Source organism: Apiospora kogelbergensis (assembly GCF_038363985.1).
Source record: "Apiospora kogelbergensis strain CBS 113332 chromosome Unknown utg000008l_segment0_segment0, whole genome shotgun sequence".
In the NCBI taxonomy this organism is placed as follows: Eukaryota; Fungi; Ascomycota; class Sordariomycetes; order Amphisphaeriales; family Apiosporaceae; genus Apiospora; species Apiospora kogelbergensis.
The window spans coordinates 2815222-2829956 of NW_027117425.1; the positions used below are offsets into that span (position 1 = coordinate 2815222).

The following is a 14735-nucleotide window of genomic DNA, read 5'->3' on the forward strand; positions in this document are numbered from 1 at the left end:
TTGTTGATGACTGCAATGTGAAGCGGCGTCAGTCCCTGTCGGTTCTTAACCCCCAGATTTGCCCCCTTGTGCACCAGCAACCAGGCCGCCGACATGTTTTTCTGAGCGACAGCCAATTGGAGCGGCGTCATCCCCTGCGAGTTCCTCTGTTCCAACGAACATCCGTATTCGATTAGTATCCAGAACAAAGATTTGTCCTCGATCTTGGACCAGTGCTCGATGAAACTGTGCAGGAGGGAGTCGCCAAGTTTGTCTTTCGCGTTCCGGTATGCACCCGCCTTCAACAACGTGTGCGCCGTTCCCGTACATCCTTGTTTGACTGACAACTGAATAGGGGGTGAACCCATCCCCATCCAGCTTATGAAGGTCCGCCCCTTCCGAGATGAGAAAGCGGACCAGATCGTTTTTTCCATTGCTAGCAGCGCGGTGCAGAATCAAGAAATCGCCTCGGCTTGACGGTGTGTTGATATCGGCTTTGCCTTCCACAAGGATGCGGATGATGCGCTCATGGCCTTTCGAGAAAGCCAGCCGGATCGCGTTGAACCCGTCTTTATCCTCAACAGCAAGATTGCGGCAGTGGCTGCGCAGAAGTTTGACGGCCCACGCAAAGTTCTCGTTAGCGGCGATGTGAAGCGGAGTGGAACCTCCTTTGTCTTTGATATCTGCATCCAGGCCAAGGCGGTGTTGTCCGAGTAATATCCTGGTGCTGGCCTCGTCATCGTTCGATATTGCCAAGTGAAGCAGCGTCCTCCCCTTGGAATCTTGGCGGTTGATGTTGGCTCCTTTTTGTAGCAATACCTCCAGCATGCGTGTCTTCTTGAATATCAGAGCCCAATGGGTTGCCGCGTGAACAGTTGTCGCTCCTGGGTCGACGGGAATGTGCAAAGAGTCTATGCAGTGCAGCACGAGAGCTTTTGACCCAAAGAATGTAGATAGGTGCAAGGCAGTGGCTTTCGCTTTGAGATGGGAAGGTATGTTCTCCATGTATCTTGTGGCTTTAGCCATTGCTGACTCGTCTGTCAGGAATTTGATGGCAGAGGCCCAGGCTGCCGGTTCGTTTTCTGCCCGTCGCAAATGGTAGCCCCAATTCTCTGCGGCGTACCTTAGATATGCCGATGTGGTGCTACGAACTCCATCTACTGTAGGACGTTCCTGGAGTACTCCCACACACCTCTGAGTCAACGAAACATGAGACCTTTGAGTATGGACAACGTTTCTCTGCTCCAGAAACTCATGGGCTGTATGGTGCAATAGGCGGGCAGTTCCAGAACTATCAATGATGACCAATCCAGCACAGAGAACTTCGAAAGTAGGGCCGTCTATTGCATTTGTGTCTTCAAAGCCCGCCACGGCCTGGCTTAGCTCTTCGACCGAGAGAGGCCGGAAAGCATAGCATATCCAGCTCAGGCCTGCCAGAGCCTTGCCCTTTTCAGGTTTATGTTGGGCGATGACCCGTTGTAGGGCAACGTTGTTTGCTTAGGGTTAGGGTTAATTTATACTTTATACCATGCATTTTATTCCTAACAAGTGACTTACGTATATAATCTCTGACTTACCCATATATTGAGTTGTTTACCTTATATAAAGCTTGGTATGCATAGAAGAGATGCATTACAACTCATTAGATATCACGATCTGTAATGTCCACTTTACTAATCGTCTGTACTTAAGAATAATGTTGCCTACGCCCTATGCGTCTATTCCCTCCCGTTACCTCGGTTTGATGAAAGGTCAGCCAAAGAGGGGGATTCATAGTGTTTCTATAATGTTAATTACATGTACATAGTCCTGGGTGTATATTCAAGTCCCTGTGATATCGTAAGGAACCAATGGCTGTTTCCGTTAGTCTTGCATAAGACGAGATATATATTCTCGCCGCCATTCAATTCGACGAAGAAAAAGTCGTTGAAGTATGTTGACAACGTTAAATCAAGCTAAACTACATCAGATTGGAAAGGTAAGACTATCCACCTAACTAAGCAGGCAACGAACGGCCCACATGACGTTCGTTTATTAACTTCCTTTCAAGACCTATCATCGCCTTAGTTACTACCTCCACTATCACATTAGTCGTAGTAAGCATAATGTTTTCCACAAATGATTGATCCCAAGTAAGAATAAGGAGGGCCACAGTCACAAGGGGTGCGGCAATCGTAACCACTAGCCACGGCCCTTGCTCCGTAGAAGGCGTTACAAAATTCATCCCAAAGAGAGAAGTTGTGAAAGCGAGAGGAGCAAAGAAAGATGCCAAGACTGTCAATTTAAGAACACGTCGGTTTTGGGAAACGCTGAGTTTGGCTTCCTCCAAAGAGCTTCTTGTCATAATCACGTCCATGCCGCGAACGCAAGCTGACTGCAGAGCCTCGGCCTTCTCGAGAACGGAGCTCATATCTCTGGACAACCATATTGAAGCTGATTCAGCCGTCTGGCCATCCTGCTTTGGCCAGATCTCGTTTATGGGGCGTGAGGTTATGGTAGATAGTGTGTTCGTAATATGCTGGACATGCTCTTGAATGATTCGACTGAAAAAGGCAAGATTTTCATGGGACTCCATAGCATCCGACTTTTTGTCCACGCTAGAGTCCATGTTGCGACTGATTTGTTCTTCTATCAGGTTCAGAAAGAAGAGTTCTGAGGATGCTACGAATGTGAATAGCTCATTCAGGGCATAGAATGGGTCGTTCCGAGCAGTCAAGCCATGGGTTTTCTGTCCATAGAAGTACGGCAATGTGCGAATGCTTTGCTTTATGTTGTGTCCGTGAGGGGGTTGGAAGGGTGGTTTATCTACCCAATGATGCTCCAATGCTATATTGGGCCGGTATAGTGGTATAGGTTCAAAAACCGTAGACTCGTTGTCATCTCCGAGCCATGGACCCATGGAATCATCTCGCTCACCGTCCCCGGCATCCAGCCAGACAAAGCATAGCCAGGCATTGTCCTTTGGCTTCTTGCAGATGATAATTGTCGCCATCTGCTCAATGCTGAACTCCTTTAGATCGTGCATCGCAAATGTTCTGACTATGGAATCGCCGCTGTTGTGCTGATAGGCTTTCAAAGACCTTAGGTACGCCTCCATGCGGCGAGATGCCTCCGTTCTTGCCTTGTTGATATCCTTGAAAAGCGACCTATCGAGCCGGCCAACCGTGGTAATGGAAAGCCTCAGTATAGCTTTTTGTGAACTAGGGATGCGTGACACCAAGCTCTGTTTAGGACGTCGACTTCTGTGTAGAAAGTCGAGATGCCTTTGGAAGAACTCGGGGTCCAATCGGTAGGCGCTACCAATCTCGAGAATTCTTCGCGGGGTTTGGTACCCTCTCAAGAAAACCAATGTTCCTGAGCTTGATGGGAATTGTGGAAGCTCCCGACCAATGTATTTCGGTGTAGCCTCCTTTTCGCCAAGCCATGTGTATGCGATAGCTTCGTTTTCAATGTCATTGTGCCTTCGGACCGGATTCGAGCCGGTCTCGTTCAAGAAGTCGGCAAGTGCTTCGTACTCGTGGCCAGAGAAGATTGAAGTACTGATAGTGATCGTTGAGTGTTTGGTTATGAGTTTGCGATACTTGTTTGGATCTAAGTTACCCCCTACTGTTGATTAGTCTCCGGTTCCATTGAGCCTTATCAATTGGGAGCACTCACCTTGACGCCTAGCGCCTGGATCTCGACTGGGCTCCTGGGGGCTATCAATTGCAGTTATCCCCGAAACATCCATTTTTGGCTCCCCAGGTCGCGATTATATTCCAGAGACAGGAAATCCTCGTGCAATCGTCCAGTGGACTGGAACGGTATTCTGATTTCCGTAAACAAAACTCAGTGGAAACTGGCCTGGGGCGGGGAGTATGTACAAGCAGTAGTGAACTATTGGGCCTCAGCCCTGGAATGAGCGTTGCCCGGAGAGTAGACCTTCCCGCCTGCAGAGCCAACCTCGCCTGGGCACAGGGATTAATGCAACACAGCCCCGGGGCCAGAAGCGCTAGGATGCAGTCACTACAGACACACCTATCCGGCAGGGAGATTCTATCAACCAAACACGCCTCCCACCTTTTAGACTGTAAAATATGGCACGAGGGCACCTTTTGTATGCTCCGGTGTGATTCAATTTAACTTATGTATTTCGAAATGACTAAGGGATATCAATGAATTCAAACGATCTTAGAACCCTGCTGAATGGCTGGTTAATAACTATTAAACAGCATCAGTAGCAGTGGGATTGGCATTTGATTCACTCTGGACTAAACGTCATGGTTTGTAGAAGGCTTTGGGTTGAAGCCTGTTTTGCGGAGGGTGTGCTGTGTACTGGCTGCATTGTTACGCCACCCCCATCGGAGATTCGCATCATCCGTTTGGCATTGCAGACACCACACCAACTTAGTGTGCACATGTGTACATAATTACTCCGTACCTCTAGCTCGATAATGTATCAACAAGGAATTGGGTATCAAGTCTATCAGAGATTATTGACATATTGTAAGGCTGAGCTATCGGGCACTGAACCTGTCGGATATTGCGTCTATCGGGTTTTGAATTACTTATGCACCTCGGTGCCTTAAAATTGATGCAAGTGTATATAAGCCGAGTTGAGCACCAGATATGCTGGTAGCGAACGTACCTTCGCCGATCAACGATTTTGTGCTACTGTAATTCTTGCAGTCATGGACACCGCGGCCGTCAACGCAACATCTTTCCCGGTCCAAGCATCAATGGCATTCTTAGCCAGGGACCCATTGTATGCGAAAGAGAAGCCATACAAAGTCCACTACGCCTCTAGCAGCGTGCCACCCACCAACCATATTAGGGAGACAGTGAATGACATTCCCATACGTGATTTGAGGGGACTCGAGCATGAACTTACTTTCTTGAGAAACGGAATCGCGGTCATCGAGATTGAGAGCAAAATGCGTTACGAGGACTTCAATGTCAAGCAGAAAATCATTGACTGTTACTGCGACGAGATCAGCCGAACACTGCTTGGTTACATGCAGGCAAAAGCCGTGCAGGTTTTTGATTTCAATGTTCGTGAGACAGCCGAAAATGGAACTAAGCTCACAGCTGACCTAGGTGATGCAGATTAGACGACGAGATGCACGATACCCAGAGGTCACTGATAGTTCCATGCTGGCTAGGGATCAACCGACAAGGAATGTCCATATTGGTATTTTGCCATTGCCCATCTTTATTATGAAAGCTACTTATCCACAAGCTACAGACGCCACCCGAGCTTCAGTTCTAGGCATGATCAAAGGACTCAATTCGAACAACTCAGATGCATTTGCTCATCTCGCTGGCAACAGAGTGGTTTACGTGAAGTAGGTCACATCTAACAGGTTCTTACAAAGTAGCATCATGCTGATCCACATCCCCCAAAAGCGTGTGGAAACCATTGAGAGGGCCAGTAAAAGACTGGCCAATTGCACTGTGCGATGCTGACACAGTGGTTCCGTCCCGGGATCTAACGGCTGAAGATCATGTATTGCGCAAGATTGATGGTGACGAGGGCAGGATAGCTGAGAACTATGCTGTCCACTATCACCCATCGCAACGGTGGTGCTATCTGAGTAACCAACAGGAACATGAGCTTCTCGTTTTCAGGCAATACGACACCAATGGAAATACAGGTAATTGTACGCATCAGATAACACATTCACTAGACTAACTCCAACAAGGTGTCCCCCATGGATCATTCGATCTCGCGACCCAGTATCCATCAGAAACTATCGACCGTCGCGAAAGCGTCGAAGTGAGAGCAATGGTCTACCTAGATGCATGAAATGGGAAACCCGGAAGCATGATGCCCTTCTTTGGAGGATTAGGACAGTGGTGTGCGCGACTTGAAGGGGCTAGCGATATCCTGGACAGATTGTCTAAAACATGTCAGTGTTATGCGAATACAGACGTCAATGTAAAAACCACACCTTGTAACAAACAGGTCTAAGAACTCGACCCGTAGTAGGGTGTTGGAAGATGTGTCAGAGGCCCCAGACACGGGCTGAAGCCAATCTGGCCGTTGGTCAGACCGGGTAGGGCTAGTAGGCAAGGAGACTTTGAAGTCAACCAGCCATGGTTGCAATTTCGCATTGTCTTGGAAATCTTGCGATGACATCTCGAAAAGATCGATTCTGAATTGATTGCGTGATCTGGTTAAAATGAGTAGATACTCAGCTTTCAGCAAGGTTGAGTTGGATCAACCAAGAGGAAAAAAGAAGATCTGTCTACTCGTGAATTCCAGAACGTGACTATCATGCAATCAATGCACTAATTAAACCTCGCATGCTTCTCATCAAATGATTACGCCCGTGGCTTTTTGCACTTCCCGAGAATTGAAGAATATGGTGGGTGGAACAGTGTTGCTGTTGGCTGCTTCGCGAAATGTTTCGCCTCACTTATAATCAGGCTGGCCAAGCAGGGTAGTTGCCAGACGCCTCAAGGTATTAGACTGCCCGTAAGCTCCCGATCTAGAGGCAGGCTCGGGGCTGTGATTCAACGTCCATGGCTGTCATTGGACGCTTCTTTCCGATTGTGCAGCTAAATCAGGCGTCAACTGGAGGGGGTGTGTTTGTAGTCAAACCAACGCACAACGACAACGATCCGATTCGCCTGATCGTATCGTCTGGTGGAGGGGGCATCTGGTATTATCGTCATTCGCCAAGAGGTGGCTGCTTATTGCATGGCATGTCTACCAGGTATGGAGCAGCCATCGGCGCGTCAGTTGCGATTGCACACCGGCACTTATATGGGCTCCCTTCATGGGTGAAGACTTTGTAAACATTCAGCCTTGATCAGTCCACCTCAATAAGCCCAGCAATTGGCAGTGCACGATTAAAACACTATTGTAGCAGCAATATTCGGCCGACCAGCATGACAATGTCCCATCATGGGACTCCCATGATGAATCCGAGTAACTTTGAGTGAGTAACATTTTCACTGAATGGAACGCAAAGACCAAGACATTGACAGTTATTTAGCCTAATCGTCGTCAGTGGTGTATCGGTAGCGCACACCGAGACCCTTCAAATTGACTGGTTAAGGATAATACGTGACATTGATGTGGGCGAACATAGCATCCCAACGCAACTGCATTCCCTCGGTATAGAGGTTCGAGATGCCGCCGACATCATCTCTTTACAAAGCAAAGAGGTGAATTTGTGCACCTTCCTCGTGGAACAAGCTATGCGAGAACCAGTATGTGCCTTGTTGTTGCATGGGTTGAACATCATTCGGCTAACTGCTAATAGCTGCCTCGACCCCAAATTTACATAGCCTATGGGATGGCTGGTATTACTTTGAAATCAGTAAGTTACTGGAATAGTTTGACACTTCAATTTCCATGACGTTAACACCGTTACAGGCGTTATTGCGAGCAAATAAATTGAAGAAAACCAATGAACCTTACCATCGGCTTATCTTCAGCATCTCTGGATTCATCTTTCTGGAGACTCCACGATTCCGTGCGCAGAACAAAGGTACCTCCAAAGCACTGGCTAGATTTGTGCTTCCAAAGGGGAGATCAAACCTAAACCTGAAACGGAAAATGAAACAGCTCGAGCTGAAGGATTTGTGCACCTTGACTGAAGAGTTTGATAGAGAGTTCGAAAGACACCCTGGACTCATTGTGCACGAGAAAAGGGAAAACAAGTGGGATCCGTTGGGGAACAAACACAGGCGAAAGATTGCGGAACTTCTTTTCGCCGAACCAGACGAAGAACGGAGATTTGAGGTACAAGATCTCGCACAGGACCTTCAAAACAGTGCCAGTGCGTTGAGGGGAAGGATTGGGAGGTTTCTCCGCACCGTTTGTAGCAATCCACATACAGATTTGAGTGCTAGGTTTGGTGCCACGGGTAAGAGACTCTCATTATCTATCCTGTTTACATCATGCGCTAATGGTCATCATAAGTTGATGGACTGTCCAGATCAGATATTACCGACAATGACCACTTGAATCCTGGTAAGAGAAGATCCCAACTCGTGTTAAACTTCTGCTATAGGGTGTTACGTGTTTGTCGATGTGGCTAATCTACTGGGAAAGGACACATACCTCCACTAGCCCCGCAATCCGAACAAGAGGAAGGGGACGCTACAATGACAGGTGCTATCAATGCAGACGGGACCAGGCAAGAACAGGCTCGTCAGGAACCAGACCTAAACATACCCTGCATATGCACAAGAGCTATGCCAACATATCTGGGACAATTCTTCGGCCGGGAAAAATATTTGGAAGATATTTGCCACACTTTCTTCCCAAACGAATTGCCTGAGACGCTACAGGAGCTAGACAACCAGACTGCGATGAAAGCAATTTCACTTACCGGCCCTGGAGGTGTTGGAAAGTCTCGGATAGCGGTCCAGTTTGTAAAAAGATGGCAACACAAGTTCGATGTTGTATGCTGGCTCAATGGTAGCTCTCGGACGAATCTCATGGATGGGTACACGCAGTTTGCGGCCAGTTTGGGCCTTATTTCGACGTCGCAAACACAGGAAGATCCGTCTATAATACGGAATAATGTGTTTGCATGGTTTCAAAGACCAGTTCGCAATATGTCGCAAGAGGGGGGCCTTTTTTGCGCTGGTTGCTTGTCATCGATAATGTCGACCGCTTCGAGGAGATTGAGGTTGAGCAGTGGCCGCAATCAGGCCATGGGTGCGTATTGATGGTTGGAAGAGATACGGAAGCCCGGAATGAAGCCTCTGGCGGTCTTAAAGGCCAGCAAATTGGACCTCTGGGAGTAAAAGACGGAGAATCGATGCTACTGGATTCCACAGGAGGGTCGAACGAGGAATCAGCTACGATATCGGCTCAACAGATCATACGCATCTGGGGGTCTTATCCAATGACAATCTCCTTGATCGCTGGAATTATCGACTATGAGGGCAGCAATTTACAACATTGCGCAAATCATAGCCAGGAATGGAAGAACAAGCTCCCCGTGCCAGCTTCTCGTTCTGGGATGGCTGCAATAAGCCAAGCTGACGACTTGGCATTGTCTTTAGCTCTCTCCAAACTATCCGACAAGGATACCAGGCTCCTGGAAATTATTGCGCTAATGCAGACCGATTCTGTTCCTCGACAGCTCTTCCACCAGTCGCACTCTTCTATCCCAGATCAGGTTCACTTACCCGAGAACCTTTCGAAAAGCATTACAGCGCTAGCACGACTGTCACTCATACGTACAGAAAGGAAGATGAATAGCATCACTATTCCTTCTATCGTTCAAGAAACTGTCACTCCGCCGCCCAAAAAAGCAACCGACAGAGCTAAGAACGCGTTGAAGGCTGCCGTGTTCTTGACATCAGCTTACTGGCCTAACGTGTTGACCGAGGAAGTCAATTTCTCTGCACAAGACAATCACAAGCAAAGGCTTCTCTGTGAAAGGTTGGTTCCTCAGGTGAAGCACATGATTAACTTCTACAAACTGTGCACACCGGATAGTCAGAGGGAATTGGCGACAAGAAGTTTACCAAGACTAATGGTAGAGTATACTTGGTATGTATCTTCTATACATAGTTTAAAGACTCTTATTAACGTTTCTCAAAGGTACTCGCTGGATCGATTCCGCTTTGCGGAGGCCGAGGAAATTTTGAGCCTGATGTCTCGCTTTGTGGCCCCATCGTCAGAGCACTACTTGCAAGATTTTCACGTTCCGTATCTTACTTGCAGTTTAAGACTGTACAACCTACTCTATGATTACCCCCGAGCGCTCAAATCTGCAACTTCGAAACTTGAAATCCTGGAGAGAGTTAAAGAGGAGACTGGCAGAGTGTCTCTTAAACTGTGCGCTGCATACACCGAGAAGGCTACGGCTATGATAGGCACAAAGCACCCAGATGAGACAGCCAAAGGCGAAATACTCGTTATGCTCGAGACTTCTACTAAGCTTCGTCAAGGCCTCCCAGGGTTCAAGAAGTCACAGCTTTACAATGCATTAAGATGCAAAGGAGTGCTACACAAGAAGTTAGGGGATTTGGACGGAGCTGAAGAGTGCTTCCAGGAAGCTCTCAAGAACCTTGAGGATGAGTTTGGTAAAGACATACCAATGAACAACCGGTTCGTCTTCCAGCAATTTCTGAAACATATGACTAACATGCTTCCCAGAACTGCGGTAATGTTGAAGGAGATCGGAGGAGTGTATTATGAGCGAAAGCAATGGGACATTGCTCAGGAATACTATGACCGTTCTCTGGACACTATGAGGCAAGTCTACCCGGACGAGCCGCATCTTGACAATTTCGGTTCATTGCACTTCAAGATCGGGCTTTGCGAAACGGAGCAAGGCTATTTTGAGTCGGCTAGGTAAGTTTCAAAGCTGTGCATCTATCCAGGTCGCTAACTATGACATAGAAACAGTCTTAAGGCAGCCCTGGAAATCTTCAACGACATCAGCCTGTGCGGGAATGAGAAAGCAAGGGTTTTGTATGCACTCCACGACGTCGAGAAAAGACTAACTAGTGGAAATGACACACACAAGTATGGGGTTTCCGCCGCAGTACTTCGGGCACAGCTTCTTCCAGGCTCTACTCCGCACATAGAGCAGCTGAGCCGGCATGACTTCGATCAGTTGGCTCGGCCACTTGAGAGTTAGGGGAGGTTTCTCGATGAGGTGGGAGACCTGAGCTTTGGAGCATTGATCATTCATTTATTGGTCGTATGAGTATGATGTTGAAGTTGCCTTTTACTTATTTTGAAAATTCGCCGTTATATTAAGAGAAGCAAGATTATGCCTACTACTCCGTGAGAAACGCAACATTTTGATGAACAATGTGGAAGGTTTCTACTGCGATGAAACCCATGTGTTTTGCAATACCCATCTGTCGGTTGATGGGCTTGTGACGACACCTAATCGAGCAGATAAGGAGAAGCCCATGGTACATACATTGCATCGCCTGTACTTCTCTACATCGCATAGAACCACGCGTAGGATGAAGCGACCCTAAATGTCACATTATGGGCGCCGCTCCTGCAGGAAGTTCTTGGCATGCCTCTGGCCGATGGTGCAATTGTGGGCGACGTTCGAGTACTGCGCTGGCGGGCAGCCGACGTCGGCGCAGCCCGGGATGGTCGCGTGGGCAACTTGAGCCATGCCCAGCTCAAAAGGGACGCCTCGAGAATGAAGGTGGATATCGCCGAATTTTGAATATTGCTTTGTTCTGAATTCGATGGTCGAGTTTTGATTGCTAATAGTTTTACGGAGTTTTCGTCTATATAAAGGAACTAAACAGTCTCCTGCTTACTCACATACATACGCAAACCCTTCTTTATTAGTTGCCTGAATGCAAATTTGACTAGGAGATGCATTAGTCGGTGGAGGACTCGCTGGTTTCACTACAATCATCCTGGAGCCACGAGTTCTTACTGGTGCAATTGGCTCGGTTGGCGCAAACATTGGATCGATCGGGACTGTAAAGCTGGGAACGCCTTTACTCGGAAACGTCTACAACTGTAGCTAACAGGATAAGAAAGACCTACCGACTACGTAGAGCGATTGATGTCGCGTATGTAGTTGGAAATTGTGTGTTCAATTGGTCATGCCCTGCCCTTCACGGTATGTGCTGACAAACCTAGAGCAGAGTTGCTGCCGAAGACCCATTTAGGATCGGCAGATCACCACAGGGAGTCATCGGTTTAAAAATCAATCGCTACGAGCTTCCGACATGAAGCATCCCTGACTGCCAGTTTTTCTGACCAGTATATGTAGATGCGTATGATTTGGTCCATGTGCACTGGGTAAAGAGACACTCCTCAAATGACAACAGGTCAAGAAGGAGCACCGCGAACCAAGTGAGGAACAACAATGCGGCATTGGACGTAGCTCAAGTTTAGCGGTTAGCGACCCCTGCCTGCACTGGTGCTTCCGCCAAAAGCTGAGTGGGGCAGCCAAAGCGACGTTTCGCTTCGAGGTATCGACTCCTTCCGAAGGCGCTTGGTAAAAGGAGAAATACGTCGGAACGGTTCTTCTGGAGCGATAAATCTTGATTGACCTGTTCAGCTGTCAATCCTGCCATCTGAAGTTTCTCCTAGACGGATCTGAGATGTGCTACCAGGTAGTCGCGCAAGTCTTTCCATTTGGGGCAAGCTTCGCTGGATAGATCCGAGATTTGAGGGATGCGGCGTAGGCAGGAGGGCGCTAATACGATGCGGCTCTCGCTACTGGGCCCACCTGTGCTGAGAGCGACCAGAACCTTCGGGATCCATTCTAGAGTGCCGCCCAACGGTGTTCGTCCCGCTGGATAGCGGCGGGCGGACAAGCTTGCACTTTAGCACCCTGGCCCACCAGCAATTTGGATGCTCGGGACAGCAAACCACAAAACCACGGGCGCTTACCCACATGAAAACCAAGAACCTCCCTGTTACCGTTGGAAATCACCGGTTGCCGGATTCTCGCTTACGGCTACGATTCAAATCCCATCAGCGTGCGAGGTGTCGTGTCGAGCAACACCATTGGCAACCATGCAAAGAACTTCCTGAGCCTGCTCTCGTCCTACCGAGCCCAGAGCCAAAGTGTAAATGCGACCGACAAGTGGCAAAACCTTGGACACTCGGCTAAATTGCCTGCAGATTGACCGACCGATTATATTGGTCGCCCACAGCATGGGCGGGCTCATGTGTGAAGACGTAAGCTACTGCTGATATGGCTTCAATTGACCAACCTCTTTCTCCGTGCTAAATTTCCTTCGGATGTAGGCTCTGCTAGCGTCTCAGAACAGTTCCGAGCTTCACCTGCGGGCCATACTGGAATGTACCCATGGGATTTTGTTCCTTGGCACCCCGCACTCTGGCTCTGAGCTGGCGACGTCAGCCGAACGCCTCGCCAAGCTGATAGGGCTTATCAAAAACACCAACCCAAAGATCTTGGGGGTGCTAAGGAGAGACTCGGAAGTTCTATCTAGGATTCAGGATGCGTTTCACACAATGCTCCGCTCTAGGGCTTGTGATGGATATGCGCCGATCAATATCTCCTGCTGCTACGAGGAGTTGCCAATGCCAGGTATTGGCGAGGTTAGTAGATCTATCAATCACTTCCATCAGATATGGAATTCCCGACAACGCATTTTGACATCCCGTTATCGGGATCTTACAGATTGTGCCGCAGACATCGGCAGCCTTGCCTGGATATACCGCTATTGGTATCCCGAGCAATCACCGAGACATGGTACGGTTTTCCAGCCCAAATGACCCTGGATTCTTGAGCATCACGGGGAGTTGAAACGGTGGATCGAGGGCTTGAGGCTATCGGACGAAAAGCCACAGAGCTTTGCAAGAGTGAGAAGCATCCCGGTAAAGGAGCGAGTGTTGGGGACAACAAGCACTGAGCCAGGTGGCATCACAATCTGGGGAAATGTTGTACAATCCAATGTGGTCAACGGTTCCCAGACAGTGACTGGTGACATATATTTTGGCGATTAGCACCGTAGTCATATTTGTTTCCCAATTGCGCGCTCTTGGATTGATAGAGAAAGGTAACCATCACAGCGACGTAGCCCAGCCCAGGAACAGTGTGTAACTATGCGAAACAATAGCTTGATTGAGAAACGCTTCTTTTACAAATGTGGAATCATCTGCAACCACCCTGGAACAACATAAACACCGACAGGAACACTTCTGATGCTAATGAATGACTCGATGATTAGGAAAAGTCTTGCCAACACAAACAGAGAATATAACAATGGGAAGAAAATCCTGATGATGGATCTATTGCCGATAGAATGAATAATGAATAGAACCGTTGATTCAAAATTTGGAAGAATGCATGCTGTTGTCCACAAGCGATCTTCAGTCTGGGATGGCAAATGCAAGGGCATCGCAACAGAATGCATGATCTGGTAACTGTTGAAAGTTGCAGCATACGCGACGTAGCCCAAGATAGTTTCGACCAAAATGGCCCAGAAAATATCGAAACTGCCTTGCGGTTCTTGCCCTTCCTGATGCATGAGGATATTTGACTGTTGTTGGAAAGGAGGTTGGTATGTTACATTTGATTCGGGACGACCATTTTTCAGAAACGGCAAGAGAGGGTTCTTGCTATAATACCAGACCTCTCCTGTTTTCAGGACGCCGAGATCTGGCCCCGTGTGAAGCCCTACCATCTTTGGTAGGTATATATCTCGTGTGGTGAGAACTGGGCCGCTGTCCATGGTCTGATATGCATCCATGGAACTGTGCAGCGTCATGTATTCAGCTTGGCTTAGTGTTTTGGAATGCGCAAAGTGCAATCCGCACGGTAAACTTTCCGAAGGCTCCAGCATGATGAAATCCCGCTGTGCGAATTTTGCGGCCATGTCAATTGTTCTAGCGCGCATAGAGTCATCGTCTGTGGCACTTGAGGTACTGCTGCATCTTCGCAATATCTCTCTGACCGGTACATCGTCTTGATTAGCAATGGAGAGAAAGACGTGTCCATCTCGAATCCGCTGCCACTCCCGGTGCTCAAAGAGCAAGAGATTGAAGGTGTCATAGAAGCCTTCCAACTCAACAGTACCAGCTTCATTTATATCAAGCGGCTTCTGCATAGTAGTTAGTGACTGCCCAGGCTATGCAATTGCCGGGGTAAAATACCTTGAACCAGAAGCCATACGCAATAATAGCAAATAGAACGTGTATCATTGTATAAATCTCAATGTGAGTAAGCGGTAGCCCATTCGCTTTCCGAGATATACATTGAAGGCTCATCCAGGTAATCTGTAGAGAAACAAGGCCCTTCTGCAAAGCATTGGCCTTGCTCCGGTCGGCAATTGATTCAGGGGTG

The 14735-nt window shown here is 48.2% G+C and overlaps 5 protein-coding genes across 5 annotated transcripts; 2 read left to right on the plus strand and 3 right to left on the minus strand.

Annotated features, from left to right (window-relative positions):
- Positions 1–45: 45 nt before the first annotated feature.
- PG998_012860 (uncharacterized protein) lies at positions 46–3709 on the minus strand (the record flags this gene model as incomplete). The annotated part of the gene is made up of 3 exons (XM_066879676.1): positions 46–1425; positions 2051–3582; positions 3637–3709. 3 exons carry the CDS (start codon positions 3707–3709, stop codon positions 46–48), a joined length of 2985 nt encoding a protein of 994 aa, XP_066726060.1.
- A 940-nt stretch (positions 3710–4649) lies between these two features.
- Positions 4650–5307, plus strand: PG998_012861 (uncharacterized protein; the record flags this gene model as incomplete). Its single annotated transcript, XM_066879677.1, has 2 exons — positions 4650–5009; positions 5065–5307. The coding sequence occupies 2 exons, from the start codon at positions 4650–4652 to the stop codon at positions 5305–5307; spliced, it is 603 nt and encodes a 200-aa protein (XP_066726061.1).
- A 496-nt stretch (positions 5308–5803) lies between these two features.
- PG998_012862 (uncharacterized protein) lies at positions 5804–6097 on the minus strand (the record flags this gene model as incomplete). The annotated part of the gene is made up of 2 exons (XM_066879678.1): positions 5804–5858; positions 5910–6097. 2 exons carry the CDS (start codon positions 6095–6097, stop codon positions 5804–5806), a joined length of 243 nt encoding a protein of 80 aa, XP_066726062.1.
- A 3751-nt stretch (positions 6098–9848) lies between these two features.
- PG998_012863 (uncharacterized protein) lies at positions 9849–10289 on the plus strand (the record flags this gene model as incomplete). Its single annotated transcript, XM_066879679.1, has 1 exon — positions 9849–10289. One exon carries the CDS (start codon positions 9849–9851, stop codon positions 10287–10289), a length of 441 nt encoding a protein of 146 aa, XP_066726063.1.
- A 645-nt stretch (positions 10290–10934) lies between these two features.
- PG998_012864 (uncharacterized protein) lies at positions 10935–11375 on the minus strand (the record flags this gene model as incomplete). The annotated part of the gene is made up of 2 exons (XM_066879680.1): positions 10935–11132; positions 11346–11375. The coding sequence occupies 2 exons, from the start codon at positions 11373–11375 to the stop codon at positions 10935–10937; spliced, it is 228 nt and encodes a 75-aa protein (XP_066726064.1).
- Between the last annotated feature and the right edge of the window lie 3360 nt (positions 11376–14735).